Raw genomic sequence first — 17,529 nt, forward strand, 5'->3', positions numbered from 1 at the left:
GTTGCACTACGATGCACTAGAGCCCCATGCCAAACACTTGGTGATCCTCTCGGTAGTGCCAAGTGTCCGTCAGGAGCTGGTTTTCTTGTGGGGATGTACATTCTCGTGGTCACCGCTGCCAGCAATCATGTACAGAGGCTATGTTTCTGCCAGATCTTTCTGCAGAATCACAGAAGGAATGTCCAGCTTCTCGTAACCCTGTTACACGTTGTCTCATGTCGTCTTCATTGCCTTAAAGGCATTCTTGACTAACATCAACTCATCACATCCAATCCCATAGGAAACTAACACTCACGACAATTACAGCATGTATTAAAAGCAAATCTGATTTGCAGCTTCATTGTAGCACTACTAGTGCCATTCTTATGTGACTGGCTCAAATCTGAATAGATGTCATCTTCCAGTTGTGGAAACATGCCTACCAACTTCCATTTATGTTGTACAACTCCTTCTTGGTGTTGTGATTTTTTTTCTGTCGGTGTATTTTCAGTTGTTATTGGTGAAATCGTCAGCATTGTAGCTGTATAATGATAAAAAAATAATAGGAATCACTTATTCTACCACTTTGCAAATATTTACTATATGCACCAATCATGCTCTTTACTTTTTGTAATTGACTTCCAGTAGCGAGATTAACTGAGAATTTGTTTTATCTTATTTTCGCAAACATTATAGGAGGAACTAGCCAGATGTTTTTAAACATGGGTATCTTCCTCAAGAAACATAAAGCTGTGTTTTGAATCTATTGTGAAGAATACAGTTATGTGATTATTGAACAAGAAGTAATATGCCACAGCACAGTAGCTGTATTTTCCTATTTGCTTTACATAAAAATTTCTCATCCTTGTTTTTTATAAATCCTCAAATTTATTTGTTAGATACATGAATTCAGGAGATAGCTACAATACTCCCAAAGGACCAAAAAAATCTGCAAGATATGGTGATAGCATTCATCATTCTCTGTTGATAATTTGGAACTAACACCTTATACAGACATATGAATATACATATAGTATGTGTAATTATTCATTTTTTCAAGATAATTTGGCTGTTACAGTGATTCTGTGCAATTAATAAAAAAACTAAAATGGCAGATGATGTACTGTATGATCTTTTTTTAGCATAACACTTGAGTTCCTTATTTGAATCATATTTAAGTAATCTATTAATAAATAAAAAATACTTAGGTAAATGTTTGACCTTTTCTCTTGTCTTCAGGTCATGTGCATTGCGGGCTCCAGTTCCAAAATTGATTTGTGCACAAATTTCAGCTACAGAGACCAGATACTCAGTTTCGCTCCGTGAATACAGAATCTAATTTTTTGGTGTAAACGGAGAGGGACTGAGATTGCGTCTCTGCTTTTGATACGTATTACTGTGTGCTGAGAAAACTTTGCAACTTCATTTAGTGGTAAGAACCCGAATTTTTTACTAAATGATGAAGAACTTAGAAATTCTTTCTAGATATTGAATATATCAGTGTGCCTGGGTCAAAGTAAGATTGATGTGAGATGAATTTCATATATTTGTAATGATAAAATCTTGACAAGTTGCAGATATATACCGAATTTTGAAAAGAAGAGGGAGATGATATGTGTTGCAAACTTTACTTGTAGATTTGTTTGGAGTTCCCTGCAGACACAACATACTTGAAAAAGTTGGTGACTACTAGTGCAGATTCGTGTTAAAGAAGGAAATGGTGCTGTATTTCTTGTCAGGAAAATTAAAAAGACTCATCCCTGTGTGTAATATATGATCTTTGGTAAATGTGTTATTTGGATAATATCAGTTAGTAAGAGACATATACCTGTATTGTAGCAAACAGATGTATGGAAACTGGAAGTAGATACTATAACTTTTTCTATGAAGTCATGAAATGTGCAAATGATACATGCGTTTTTATGAATAAGTGTGCAGTGTACAAAAGTATTGTGTGGAGAAGAAAATTATTTTCTGTGTATTTTGATTTTTAATTGTTGTCACTGGAATGTGTTGTGTCTGATTTCTAACAGAGATAAACCAATATCTTTTAACTAATGTTAACAGTTCATTGCAAATAAGTAGCATACAGAGAAGGTGATTACACTGGGCAACAAAAAAAGATTTTTTTAAAAAAGTCTAGGGTTTTCCCGCTGAATTAGACTAATTTTGATGCCCTGAGTCCGAAAAAGACCTTGGTTTTGGTCTATCAGGTCAGGATTTTTTGCTACAGAAATTTTTAAAAATCGATTTTTCGTAAAAAAACAAATTTCTTTGTATCATCTGCTGAGAAACCCCGGAAGATTTTTTCCGTTTTCCTCAAGAAATAAAAGTCAACGTATGCAAATTCATTAAGTTTTTATTTACTCCATCAAATTAAATAAGCATATTTATCATAATATTAGTGTAACAATGAGCGTTACGTGACACAAAAGTTCAGAGTTCACGGCATGAATCGGCGTTTCTTCGATTCCCGTTTGTGAGCAGCTGCTGGGTTGCCTCTCTTCAGCATCCAGCAGTAGTCCGCCATCATGACTGCGTCCCACCTCCCCTGGTACCTATCCTCCATTTGGCGCATGTCCTGATGGAACCTTTCTCCCTGCTCGTCGCTCATCGCCCCAAGGTTTTCAGGAAACTTCTCCATGTGTGAGTACAGGAAGTGCATCTTTATACTCATCAAACACCCGAGCTTTTGAAAGGCCTCTATCATGCTGCTGATGAGTCTGGCGTGGTTTACTGCCTTCGTGTTCCCCAGGAAGTTGTTCACCACCTGCACAAACGATTTCCACGCGGCGCACTCTAACGTGTTCATGGAGTTTTCGAACTCTGTGTCCTTTATGAGCTGCCGTATCTGTGGCCCATCGAAAATGCCGGCCTTCAGCTTCTCAATGGTCAGTCGCGGAAAGGCTCGGCACAGGTAGTGGAAGCACCTCCCATCCTTGTCCAGAGCACGCGTGAACTGTTTCATTAACCCAAGCTTCATGTGTAGCGGTGGGATCAATATCTTCTCCCGGTCAACAAGAGGTTCGTTTATGATGTTTCTCGCACCAGGTACTAACTGCTCTCGTGGCGGCCACACTTTCTTTACATAGTGCTGGGCTCTGTCTCGACTGTCCCACATACATATAAAGCATGGGTATTTCGTGAACCCGGACTGCTGACCAAGTAGAAAGTTCACCATCTTGAAGTCGACGCAGATGATCCATTGGTGCTGCTCATATTGGATTTTGTCGAGCACGTACTTCACTGCTTCATATTTCTCTACGAGAGTTGTGGAGTGAGCAAGAGGGATTGAGGCGAACTCGTTCCTGTTGTGGAGGAGCACACACTTCAAAGAGCGCTTGCTGCTGTCAATAAAGAGTCGCCAATCTCTTGGATCGTATGTAGGAGCCCCGAGTTTAACAAGAAGACTGCGACATCTCGGCAGTACACTAGGTCTTCCTCCTGGCAGAAGTAGCCCATGTAGTCCTCATGCCTTCTATGAAAGAAAGTGATACGCGCGTCCTCGCCAAGTAGATTTTTCTCTTTGAGTCTGGAGGCCAACAGCTCGGATGAAGTCTTCGACAAGCTGAGATCCCGAACAAGATCATTAAGCTCACATTGTGAAAAGAGCTGCCGACCATCTTGTGCTTCATACTCCTCGTCTGCTATATATCCTCCCTCATCTGCAGTGGTGGCCTCGTCGTCGATGTTAGGAAGCTCTGTGAACGCTGGTACAGGAATTTCTTCGCAGTGAGCAACTGGATGGCGGGCAGATGGAAGGTCGGAGTACTGGAGGCTGTGCCGATTCTTCCGGTTGATGCCAGTAGTATTGATGGCGCAGAAGTAACAATCCGATGCATGGTCCAAGGGCTCCCTCCAAATCATCGGAATCCCAAACTTCAGTGAAGTTTTCGTGCCATTCGTCCACCGCCGGAGGTATTGCACGCACTTCTTGCAGACCGTGTGCGGTGCCCAGGGCTTATCTTGGTCACCCAGCTTGACTTGAAAGTAAGCCTGGTGGCCGTTCTTCACAAATCCCGTGATGTTCTTCCTGTCCACTGAAAGCGTGTATTCTCCGCAGATGTAGCAGAAAACGTCTGGATTATTCATGCATGAACGTCGCGCAGAAGCCATATCAATCTGAAATAGTAATAGAAATATGCAGTTGACTGTCAGACAATAAAAATTAGAATAAATTTTATACTATAGTAAGAAAAAAAGGCATCTATTGGAATGATTAACTGTTACAATCTTAAAGGCTTCTTTTGTTTTCATATGTCCTGAATAATCCCCTTAAAACCCCTAATATTAGCATATTGAAGCCTATAAAAAGGCTTACATTTCAGGGAAAAATGGTCATGTAGGCCTATGGCTGTATCTCAAAAAGTTGACCTGATAGAGCAAAATCAATGTGATATTCGGACTCAGAACACCAAAATTAGTCTAAATCAGCTGAGAAACCCATGACGTTTTTTTGGTTGTTGCCCAGTGTTATTTTTCTATTTTATACCTCTTTATATTCTGAAAGCATCTTCATTTGACAATCAACAAAATAAAAGAAATCCTGTGATTAATTATTGGGATCTTTGAATTCAGCTGTTGAAAAGCTTGTGGCTATTCAACAAAACTCTTGTTCAATTGTACACATTGTGCTTTTTAAATGTCACATTTGGGTATTGTAAAAAATGTTATGGAGAATGAAGAGTTATACCTCACCCACCATTGTTGTCTGCATAATGTTTTACCAGAAAGCCGCATAATCATTTAAAGTAATTAAGAGAATATGTAGCAGTAAGATGAAGTGGAAGTCTATAAAATAGCATTCACCAGGTATCAGGACAGTTTAGCATCTGTGATGTACTGTGCTCTTTAGCAGTGAGCAGAAGTTGCTGTGCAGATACTGACATTAATGTTTCTTTCTTCTGTTGTACATTTATTAGTACTTGTTTGCGGATTTTAATAGTGAGTTTCATGACAGATATTGCTAGTGCAAAAGAGTGTAGTTAGTTTTAGCCATAGTTATTGTGTGTCCACTCCTTAGACTACCATCAGACAAGTTTCAGTCCATTTAATCCATTCACATGCTAAATTAGTGCCTTCTCTTCTTGCAATGCGTGGTCTTACATAGGTGGAAGAATTGCTAATTATTGTGACTTCTAATGTTAAGACAGGTAGTGGGGTCCTGTGGTGAAATAGCAATTTGGTTGGGGAGGATGTATAGTGCGTGCCAGAGTGTCTTGTCCAAGATATGGAGCCAGCAAATGGCTGCAAGTTGTGGGCAAATAGCAGCCAGATCATGAAAACTGCAGCTGGCTGAAATGGTGCAGACACTTTGCATCCTCACAGTATAAAAGCACAATTCACAATCACCAGCATCATTTATAGACCTCTGACTTAGAGCTAAGTGGGGGACTAAAACAAAAGGCTCAGTTATTTTTGTGATGATCACACTTGCAGATTTCTTGAAATGAGCTGTTTGATGGGGAATTTTAGGGTTCTCCTAAACAGTAGGCGAGCACTCGCATGCAGTTAACAATGAAGGGTAAGCTCAGATTAGTTATTTTAAGACTCTTGCTATCCTCTGTGATGTGGAAAAAAGTCAGTTTTACAATTACTGTGCACTTTCAGTGAAAATGTGGCAATATCATGTGATGCATCAAGATGGTATTTGTGTCCTGTAACTCTCATATGTAGATAACTATATGCCACTTCAGCGCCTGTCCAAACAGCAAACACTAGTCTTTATCGTACTCAGATAGGTAACTTGAAAATAGTCATAAAGATTTACCTGTAGTCTTCACTCCACTTGCTGAGATCTCAGCTCTGACCAGCTGAAAAACTTTTATCTAATGACATGTGACAATAATGTAATTTTTTAGTGAAAGCCATTTAACCAGTTCCATGAAGAAGCCTTCGTATTTGATGAACGTACAGTAACAGTAAAACTTCACACAACTGTTAATCTTTCCTCAGCACCTGGAAAGGTTCATATTAAAAATTCTACTTTAGGTCCTTTAATAATAATTGCATATTGGCTGATTTAGTGAGTGGTAGCTTTGCTCGCCTGTAAAATGGAAAGTCTAATGCTACGTTTGCCACTGGGATTTTGAATGCAGGTGGTACACAAAAACTTGCGAATACCTGAAAGAATGAGTGAGTAACAACATTTAACCTCTTCAGAGTTTCGTAAAACTTACACAAAAGTTCAAATATGTGAAATGAAAATGGAATACTAACATAGTCTTATGAATGCGTAAATTGTCCCTGTGTAGAGCCATCCAAGGCTTGTGCTCACTGGCTGTAACAAAAAATATGGTTATGTACCTGCAGCATTATAAAGTGATCACACCAAGCAACTCCAGTAGTTTGATCCCACCCGTAACTGTGCTGTTTTTGTCAGTCAGTGTGGATGACGATAGGAAAATTTGATTCCTTACTGCTGGAACACCTAAATGTGTGCCCAGAAAGCACCTGTGTGCAACACCAAATCTTGGATATCTTTTCCAGTTGGAATTCTGTTTGATTACAATTTTTTCTGTATTAGATAACTTTTTATAGATCATATTTTCAAAATGTTGATTCCCTATGTAAATAACGATCTCTACAAATTTTTTAATGGAGTTATTCATTGACCTTATCCTCCGAACTTGAGTTCCTCACGTCTGTCCCAAACTGTATTACAGAAATAATAGTAAATAATTTCATGTGGCTGAGTATCCTGAAAACTGGTACAACTTTATTAATTCATAATAAGACTACAGTGCTTGGATATCTACTTCCTATCTTCTTTCTTAGGTGCAGGTAATGTATAATACTTCTGGTTTTTTTTGGACCAAAATTTACACTTCCATGAAAAACTCAAAAAATAATAGAAGTAGTGCACTAAGAACTCCAGTGTGCTGATTTTATGATATAATATAATTGCTATCAGAAGTTTAAATTTCTATTTTTAATAACCAATGCCTTTAAAAATTGTGAAAAACATCAATTTTTATGGAAACTATATTAACTACTGCAAAACTCAGGATTTGGTACTTTGATATATATCTGAACAACCAAAGCTACTATCAATTATTACTGATTTCTCCATCTTAAGTTACTATTATTAATTAAAGGGAATTTTACACTAGACACATTTCACTTTTATCTAAAAAACATGTTCTGTGCTTTTCTGAAGGTATGGATACATAGGTTTTTACATCTTTGTTTGTTTTGCATTAAAAACAATATTTCTTTATAAAGTTGGCATGTAGTTTACTTACGGTGTTTCTGCCTCCTGTTCATATATTCTGCAAACCACTTCTTCTTCCTTCTGTTTTAGTGGAGGTTGACATCGAAAGAAACTTCGTTTTTGCCTTTTTGCCAAATGTATGAGGTGCTATCCAAAATTTTTGGGATGGTTCTGTTATCTGTTGAAAACCTTACCTTCTGACTAATGGTCATCATCACTCTTGAACTGTTCCCATCCGCACATAAACACCGATCCCAGTGCTTCTGCCACTGGTAAAATGTTTTCTGGAAGTCCTCTTCTTTGAGGGTATTTATCATCGCCAGCGATGCTTCTTGAATCCTCTCTAGAGTATCAAACCGATGGCCTTTCAACTTGAGTTTCAGTTTTGGGAATAGCGCGAAGTCGTAAGGTGCCAGACCTGGCGAGTACGGTGGGTGGGGTACAAGCGCCATGTTGTTTCTTGCCAAAAAGGTCCTGGTGAGCAAGGACGTGTGACAGGGCATGTTGTCATGACGCCGAAGTTTGGGCCATTGTCACCGCACATTTTCACGGAGCCAACGCAAAATGTCACCGTAGTACACAGAATTCACTGTTTGGTTGGGTGGGATGAATTCTTTGGGCACAATTCCCTTGGTATCAGAGGAAATGATGATCATGCTCTTCACCTGTCTCGCTTTTTTGTGTCTTGGAGAGCTCTTCCCCTAGGATGATTGTTGCTTTGTCTCTGGGTCATAACCGTAAATCCAGCTCTCGTCGCAGGTTATCACCGTTGGATCATCAGTTGCGGTCTGACAAAGGTCCATGCACAATTCAACACACTGTGCCTTCTGATCAGCAGTCAAGGTCCTTTGCACAAATTTTACAGCAACATGACGTCTGCCCAATTCATCAGTCAACATTCGTTGAGATGTCCCATAACCAATACACACTTCATCTGCAAGGTCTTGAATGGTTTGATGTCGATCCGCACAAACCAATTGTTGAAGTTTGGCGACAATGTCTGGTGTTTGTGGCTAACGGGCCTTCCAGTGTGAGCTTCATCGTCGACATTTGTATGGCCGGCCCTGAACCGACATGCCACTCAAAAACACGCGTACGGCTTATGCTCTGACCCCCAAACACTTGTCGAATCATTGCTAGGGTCTCCGTAACACTTTTTCCGAGATTCGCTCAGAATTTGATACTCACACACACACTATTCTGTTCGCAGATCCATCGTAAAATCACCACACACCAAACACAGAGTATTACGGAAATCGCTATGAACACGCAACGTGTCCTCCCAGCTGAATGCCACTCGGCACACTAACTCATCAGACATGCAGCTCTCGCCACCGAGCAGTGCAAAGATCTACTACTCCTACTTTCCAGATGGCAGCACCAGTCCCGAAAATTTTGGATTCCACCTCGTATGTGTGTAACAAAGTTTCTTTAGACATCAACCTCCGCTAACAAAGTGGGGAGAAGCTGTGGTTTGCAGAATATGTGAACAAGAGGCAGGAACACCGTAAGTAAATTGCATGCCAACTTTATAAAGAAATACGGTTTTTAATTAAAAACCACCAAAAGTATCCAAACATATGCCTTCATTCTTGGAGGTATGTTCTGTCTATGCAACTAATTGTAGGCAGTTTGTTTATTGCCATACACATTTTGCTTCTTTTATTTGTGAAGCATCTTAAGTGGTGATTTCCAGCACTGTTAGCCCATGTGTGTGATCCCGCAGGTGTCTTCATTAGTCTCCATGCTCCAGTTGGTCTATTTCTGGTGTTCTTTCATCCACATTTGATTCAATGCACCGCATATATCAATTGCACTTTACATTTTGTGTTCAACATGTTTGTGTTTTCGGTGTGTAGTGTTGCTAACTGTCACTGTGTTGTGAAAGTGATGTGTGCGATGTGCTGAATCAAAAGTGGATGAAAGAACACCAGAAATTGGTCAATTGAAATATGCGGACTGTGGAGACTAATAAACTCACCTGCAGAATCAAACACTTGGGCTAACAGTGCTGCAAATCAACACTGAGGATGCTTCACAAATAAAAGAATCATAACATGTATGGCAATAAACAAACTGCCTTCAATTAGTTGCATGGCTGGAACATACCTCCAAGGATCTTCAAGCAGTTAAGGAATGACGGAAAACAGAAAAAATGGCAATATGTTTTCAAATTTGCAAAATGATCACAGAAGATGCTTTATAAATAAAAGCAAAATGCATCTGGTGCAAAATTCTCATTAATTAATGGAGATACCAATAATAATTGATTTTAACAGCAGCTGTGGAAGATGGCCATGCAAACAAACATATAATTAAAGCTACAATTTGCATTATACAAGGATGAGTCAAATATAAAATGGAATTTTTGTTGTACGCATATTTTTATAAACAGATAGTGGCGCGATCTCTGCTCATTGTTTCTTGTGTTTCCAGCGATTGTTCTTCACAGGTAGAACATTATTGTAGCAAGTTTTTTTAAAAATGAATCACAATGACAGAGCAAGAGGTATTGTTGGCTGTTGTACAGTGCATTTTAATTCAGGTTCGCACAACAGATGGCATAAAAGTATTCAAAATTTTTAAAAGACTTGTGTCACAGTTCTGGGACAGTGCATAGAAGAAAACTCGAGTGTACTCATGGCACAAACTGGGTTTTACATGGATGAGAGACAGCTGAGAAGGCAGCTCACCTACTTTGATGGAGGACCAGCAAGACTGAGGAGAGTATTCACATTGTTAGCTAGCTTATTGAAGATGGTTGCTGAATAACAGTTGCTGAAATTGCTACAGAGGTTGAAATGAGCTATAGTAGTGCCTAGGCCACCAGTACTGACAGCCTTGAATTTTGCGAGATGTCTGCAAGATGGGTGCCCTGTCTTCTCACTGCACAGCACAGATTTCATTGTCTCGAGGTGTGCAAACGACTACTGATATGCTAACTAACTGACAGAGAAAAGTTTTTGCACCATATTGTGTCCTGCGATGGAATGCATGGAATGGCACAAAAAGGGTTAATCTGCACCCATCAGAGTCAAAAATGGTCTAACTGTGGGAAAGGTCCTTGTAACAGTTACTCAGATTTTAAAGGAGTTCTTCTCATCATTCTCCATGAATGTCCTACTGTGAGGCTGCATACTTCTGCCAACTTTTGGACCAAAGTGTGCATATTGTCAGAAAATACATGCATTTCCGGTCTGATATGTGGTCATGCTTTGTGACAGCACTCGGCCCTACAGAGCTGCCCGCACTCAACAAAATATTGAAGAACTGTTCTGGATCATACTGGAACTTCCTCTGTACAGTCTAGACTTATCGCCATATGATCTTCATTTGTTTGGGCCTCTAACGGAAGCAGTCGGAGGACACAGATTGGACAAAGATGGCACACTGTTGGAGTGTTCGTGCACAACTGGATGCTGTCACTGCCACATTCATTTTACAAAAATGGGTTTAAGAAACTGCCTGTCACTTGGGTAAATGTGTTTCCTGTTCAAAAGACTACATAGAAAAATACAGTAGAGTCCTGTTAATCCTAACTAATTGGGACCGGACCTTGTTCGGATTACCGATTTGTTCACATTACACGGAATTACGGTGATGAGTTTCTAGAATGAAGTAAACCAAGCAGATAAGTAGGTACACCATGGTAACAAATGGGAACAAGTCTGGGAACAATAGCTCACTCTCACTCCCTGCCCTTGTTGTGCATTGTGGAGATCTTTGTAGTGTCTGATCATTGCACTGCCAGCTGGCTCACAAAGCACTTGGTTGTGTTAGTTATTGATCGCTGGCACGTGTAACAGTTGTATTGTATTCGTTCAGGTGTAGTGGTGTACGTAGTTTAGTCATAAACGGGAACATACAACTTTAACTCTCAAAGAAAAACTGAATGCTTTGAAGTGAATAGACAATGGTGAAAATGTATCTAAAGTGACAACGGAACTGGGTGTTGGTAAAGCAACCATTTGTGGTTGGAAGAAGAACTGAGTGAAGCTTGAGCAGTCCTGAGCAATGTCTTCGGGAAAACCACTCAAAATTCGGCAGACTTTGAAACAGTCCCAGTACGATAAAGTGGATGGAGCTCTTTTCCTTTGCTTAAGCAGGAAAGAGAAAGGGGAATTCCTTTGACTGGAGCACTGGTTCAGGAGAGGGCTATTTACCTGAACAAGTTAATGAATGGTGATGAGTCTTTTAGTGGGAGTGCGGGCTGGTTGGACAGATTCAAATACGTGATGGAATCCATCAGCTAACAATTACTGGAGAGAAGCTTTCTTCTGACTGTGATGCAGTGAAGGAATACTTGGGTGAGTTTGAAAAAATGATAAGAGAGGAAAGTATTCTTCCCAACGAATTTATAATGCGGACGAGATTGGCCTTAATTTTAGGGCATTGCCAACAAAAAGCCTGGTGTCAAAAGCAGAAGACCCATGATCCTGGTTTTAAAATGTGCAGAGATCGTGGACTTTATTAGTGTGCAGCAATGCTGGTGGTAATCACAAGCTGCCTTTAATGCTAATTAGCAAATCTGATAGGCCCAGAGCTTTTAAAAACTGCAACATGAAGTCCCTGCCCATATATTATCGCATCCAGTAAAAAGCGAGGATGAATGGGTGGTAAGCTGTTCAAAGAATGGTTTCACGTCCAGTTTGTTCCCTCTGTTCAATGGTTTTCTAAGGAAAATCATTTGTCTCCCTGTGCAATCCTTTTGATTGATAACACACAATCTCACCCCAGTACTGAGGAATTATGTGATGGAGAAATTGTGGTGAAGTTTTTGCTGCCTAATGTTGCACCACTTCTACAGCCGATGGACCAGGGCGTACTGCAAACATTAAACAGTTTTAAGAATACTGATCCAAGATGATAGCATTCCTTTAGTGGACATAATAAAAAAGACTAATGTGAAGGATGTTGTTTATTGGGCCGCTGAGGAATGGCAGAATATTTCAGAAAATATACTGAGAAAATCGTGGAGAAAATTGTGGACATCTCTTGAATTTCAGGACAACCCAGTTGAAAATGAAGAGGAAAATATACCACAAATGATATAGACAATCCCTGGATGTGAAGAAGCCAGTGAAGGAGATGTAGATGAGAGGATGGCAGCAGATGGGGCATGTGTGGAGAACCTTACTGGTGCTGATTTAGTTGCTGCTGTGACTCAAGACCAGGTAGAAGTTGACTGCTGTGACGGAAGTGACAATGAGCCTGAAAGCAACAAAGGAGAGCTGGTGCCATACAGTGACGCTACAGTATTTGGAGCAACAGTCCACTGCTACACCTGCTGATTTGATGTTTGTGAGATGATGGCGTAACTATGCATCTTATAACAGGCTGTCTTCATTACGCCAAGAAACAACGAGTTTCTGTCATCTAAAAAGTAGGGATAAATGTCCGCTGTAATATAGTAAGTTTGACGGCTTTTCTTTCATTGTTATGCATTGTTTGAACATAATGTTTTCTTGCCAATTTTTCTAATACATATGCACTGTACTGTGTAAATTAAAATAGTGTGTATGTACAGGAGGTTTACCGCACAGTTTTCCATACTTAGACTAAAATGTTTCATGTTTGGATTAACCGAACATTTGGATTACCGGGACTCTGCTGTAACTTCATACGTAAGAATTTCTCTGAAGCTTAAAAAAAAAAACTTTTAAAAAAATTTCCAGTTTATATTCAGTTCACCCTCGTATTAAATATTACAATTTTTTAAAAAATTTGTTGCTCAGTCTCTGGTTGCACACAGGGTCAGACAGCCCATGTGCTTGGCCTTGCAAAAGACAGGAGGGGAGTCCCACTCTCTTCAGCCCTATGTGGTATCCTGTATCTGTTGTAAGTTATCATATTCATTATTGTAATTAGAGTTGAGCACAATGGTGGTGAGAAGACAGTGCTGCAGCATAGATCCCTAGGGAAAAAAACAGAAAATCTTAGTGAAATATCCATTGTCATAAGGTAGCAGGTTTGAGCTCCTGTGTGAAAACTTGTGTAGTTGATAGAACACGATTGGTTAATTCTGATGCTAGTATTGTTCATAGATTTATATTTTTGATAATGTCTTTGTTATTAAGAGTCTTCATCTGTCAAATGAAGTATAAATTTGGAAAAGATTAACATCAGCATTGAAGTTTATTGATACTGTTCAAATAAACTTATCTTTTCAAGTCTTGAAGGTAAATCATTGAAAGTCATTTCCACGATCTTGTACCTTTTGCTCCTGGTAATGATACTTGCATTTTGATGATTCCTATCAAAACTTTACATTTGCATTGCAGACTGAACATTTTTGAGGAAGATTACTTTTACAAACACACTAGAAAAGAGTGGGTGAAATAAGTTGGTGATAGAGTTGGGAAAAGGAAAAAACAGTGTAGTCAGATTGTCTGCAGTGTAGTATCAGCACCATCTTTTAAGGCTCATAGAAGAGGTAAGGCAGCAGAGAAGCATTTAATCCCACAAAGAGTGTTAATGGAGGTGACAATTTCTCTCACAACTGTCAATCACTAAAATTATTATAAGTGGACAACAATTTGACAGATACCCCTGTGTTCTATATATATATGGGTCACTGTACACTGGGTGTATAAAACATGTTGGAAAAAGCTTAGCATATTGTTTGAGACAGCAGACTGGTAATTTTTCAACCCCTAACCACTGTCTGGAAATTCACAGTTGGTGATTGAAGTTCAAGAGCTGTGACAGCAATCTTTCTTTGAACTGTATTTGCTGTCCTAGTTAGTTATGTAACCTAGCAGGCAACTGTGCAAAATGGACCTATGAAGTGCACCTGTAGAACATGTAGTGTATTAAGCAAGAGGGTTAACTGCTCAATTTTTGAGAAGGAACCAATGTTTGAGAAATCATGTTTGGTCACTGGGACACCAGTTAGAGAACATTTTGAATATAGTGGTGGGTTAGCATATCACAATTTATGAAGAAAACCAACAGGTTCTCCACTAGCAATTCATCAGTTTGTGTATGTGACATCCAGATGGTGCTGCATATCTGCATCAGAATGAGCTGAACCTCCGTCTGTTTGCAGCAACATTATCTGTGGTGGCATCTCAGCCAGTACAGTGTGTTAGTGTAATTGGCAGTAATTAAGACCCATTGATTTGTTCACAAATTACCTACATTTATACTCCGCAAGCCACCCAACGGTGTGTGGCGGGGGCCATTTTATGTGCCACTGTCATTACCTCCCTTTTCTGTTCCAGTCGCGTATGGTTCGCGGGAAGAACGACTGTCTGAAAGCCTCCGTGCGCGCTCGAATCTCTCTAATTTTACATTCATGATCTCCTCTGGAGGTATAAGTAGGGGGAAGCAATATATTCGATACCTCATCCAGAAATGCACCCTCTCGAAACCTGGCGAGCAAGCTACACCGCGATGCAGAGCACCTCTCTTGCAGAGTCTGCCACTTGAGTTTGCTAAACGTCTCTGTAACGCTATCATGGTTACCAAATAACCCTGTGATGAAACGTGCCGCTCTTCTTTGGATCTTCTCTATCTCCTCCGTCAACCCGATCTGGTACGGATCCCACACTGATGAGCAATACTCAAGTGTACTCAGTGTATACATTCAACTCCAGTTTGTGTCGGTGACACATAATCCAGTATCAGGGCACTATTTGTCCAGTATGATGACAGACTACCTGTGGTAAGAAGTCCAGTCTGATGTATAACTCGTGAGTGGGCCAGATAGCATAAGTAAGTACTACTCTGTTTATAAAGTAACACAATAAAACTGAATGCTGCCATGTGTTCCTTGTGTGAGAATGGAAACTTCATAAACAGACACTGTGAGTTCGCCAGCTGCAGAATCATCAGCTACAATATATACAGTAGAAATCTCTTTTTTTATGACAGAGATGGTAGTACAGTTTTGTACATATGGAGACTGTTATTATATTTTGGTTTTTTACTATATACTTGATTTATCAGCGTTTTTGTCTCTGTAGATGGTTATGTTTCATGCTGGCTGTAATGCATAGCTTACTTGACAAGCTGATGGATTTTTGTGTATTGTAAGTAGGCAATGAATATTTTTTTTCCAAATATTGGAGGCACTGACTTACTTTACCATTAATTTGCCATGCTTACTCACCACAGCATATAACATGAATTATTAAAAAGTTTAGGATTTCTGTATAAAATAATAATGGTTTTGATATCCAGTTTGCACCACTAACGTGTAGTTTATAACTGTTCTTGAAACAGTGAAATAAGTAGCCATATCTAGTAAGATCATGATTACAAAGATATTTGAATCAGTGAATACAGTATGGCAGTTTTTTTTAACAATGCTTCTTTTCTTCTCCAGCTACAAAATCAGTGTCCTTATAAAATTGATCATTTTGAGAAGAATCTGTGGGATAATTGAAGAGTTGCAGCAGTAATGATATACATGCCTCTGACTGATCATGACTGCACAATAGCTATTCTGAATTCACTCCCAGGGTCTTAATGTTTGCAGCAGCAACAGCTGTACCAGCAGCAAGAATTCCTCCCAGAACAAGAGCAGCTGCAGCAGCTGGAGGTCACTGCTCTGTGCAGGAAGTACTAAGAGTTGCTCCAGATATCAGAGGAGTACTATCATGGTAACATTTTTATACCGCAGCAAATATAGCTATAGGTAAGCCAGCAACAAAGCAGTGTGCTATGTGTGAGACCAGTCGCCATAGTGGTAAGACAGCGAGATTCATCTGCTTTGTGCCTGCAGTTATAAGGCCAATCAGTCAGGTGCAGCTGCATTGTGCATCCAGATGTGGAATTTCATCATGTGGCTTTCAGAGCACACCCCTCAGAGATGATTGCCTGACTTTATGGTTCAGTTATTTCGATACCACTAGCATAACACAGGATTAAACAAAATATACGCACATCATGTGCCTGTTAGACAGCCTGATTCCTTCAAAGTGAGGGATGTAATCATGAAACTAAAAGCAAAAGACTGCTAAGAGCAGTTGATAGAAGATGTATGGGAGCTATCACCCACGCAAAACCAATGGCTGTAGCAGCTGCTGTATGAGGAGGAACTGGGAGACAGAAGATTGTCTTAATACCTTTGCCATGTCTGTCTGGTGGTGGCTTCAATAATACCTAATGAATTCCTGCAGCCTGCATGGAAGCCATGCTTGCCAGAAACACTCTGCTGTTCACCATCAGCAACATGAACACGAGTTGAAGAGGCTTGCTGACACTGTGAACAGAATTTCAGTGGGTGCAGCTCTGTGGGTGGTTTACCAGATGCGGTGTGTTATATAAGGATAGTATAGGAAACTTAACGTCATGGCTAGAGGAGCTTACATTCCAGAGATGCGGATGTCCAACTACAGCAGCCTACAGGAAAAGGTAACATACTGCTTCTCATGGATCCAGCATTGCCCAAACCTCATCCATGACAGACGTGAAGGAATATTTCTGCCTTAGATGATTCGGAGGGATGGCACATTGATGGAGATTTCAATGCTTCTGGTTGGGAAGTGCATGTGGCAGTCACCTGTAGCAGAGAGTGAGCCTACCAGCAACAGTAACTTGGCCAACAGCTGTGCACTTAGTGGCAACAGACAAAGCACCAAGCTGCAGTTTTTATTTGACACAAACTCAGACATGTTTATTTCCATGGGCACCTTTGTCACAGGGGAAGCTATGCAACAACTTCGATCTCGTAGCAGCAAATGGTTCTGCCATAGCAACCTATGGGTGGGTGTCATGAACCTGAGCCTTGGCTTGCAGAGAGCGTTCATGTTGTGTTTCATCATTGCTGATGTCACCCACCCAATTATAGGCCTGGTTTTTCTGTCCTTTGACCTCATACTTGATGTGTAGCATAGTTGCCTCCTGTTCTAAACAACCTGAATAAGATCAGCTGCCCAGCAGATTCAGTACAGTGATCCAATTGTGGATTTTGTCACAGTATTGCCTCCTCTCTTGCGTCTCATAGTAGAATTTGTATTGACCACAAATTCAGTTGAAGTGGATCCCTTGTACTGTTCAACACTGCACCATATACAAACTACAGCAGGCCTTCTTGTCTCCGCTCCATCACAGTGCCTTGGTCCCAACAAACTTCGGAAGGACAAGACATAATTCGATAGACTGATTCAGACAGGCACAGCACAGCCATCAGAAAGTAAGTGGTCCACTTTCTTGTGCAGCATGTTTGACATAAAGACACAGGGCATCCACAACTGTAAAGAATGATTTTAATAGAGTAGAATGGCTGTATGATACGTGACAGTATTAAGTGTCAACTGTCTCTCAATAATGTCTTAACCCTTTCATTGCTGCACCTGTTTATGTACAGGGTGTCCCATTTATCTTGACCA

At 40.1% G+C, this 17,529-nt stretch overlaps 1 protein-coding gene across 5 annotated transcripts in view; it reads left to right on the forward strand.

The window, feature by feature from the left end:
- Positions 1-13,136, forward strand: part of LOC126474917 (THO complex subunit 6) — a 67,989-nt gene extending 54,853 nt beyond the window's left edge. The window contains exons 6-7 of one of the 5 annotated variants that reach the window (XR_007586605.1): positions 1,219-1,411; positions 12,199-13,136. Coding sequence is in view for 1 of the 5 variants with exons in the window: in XM_050102425.1 (XP_049958382.1) it covers positions 1,219-1,305 (87 nt within the window). In the remaining 4 variants the exon portion in view is untranslated. Of the gene's footprint in view, positions 1-1,218; positions 4,539-12,198 lie in introns of those variants that run through there. The other 4 variants (XR_007586602.1, XR_007586603.1, XR_007586604.1 and 1 more) reach the window with 4 other exon arrangements.
- Positions 13,137-17,529: the final 4,393 nt, after the last annotated feature.

Source organism: Schistocerca serialis, chromosome 1, assembly GCF_023864345.2.
Source record: "Schistocerca serialis cubense isolate TAMUIC-IGC-003099 chromosome 1, iqSchSeri2.2, whole genome shotgun sequence".
In the NCBI taxonomy this organism is placed as follows: Eukaryota; Metazoa; Arthropoda; class Insecta; order Orthoptera; family Acrididae; genus Schistocerca; species Schistocerca serialis.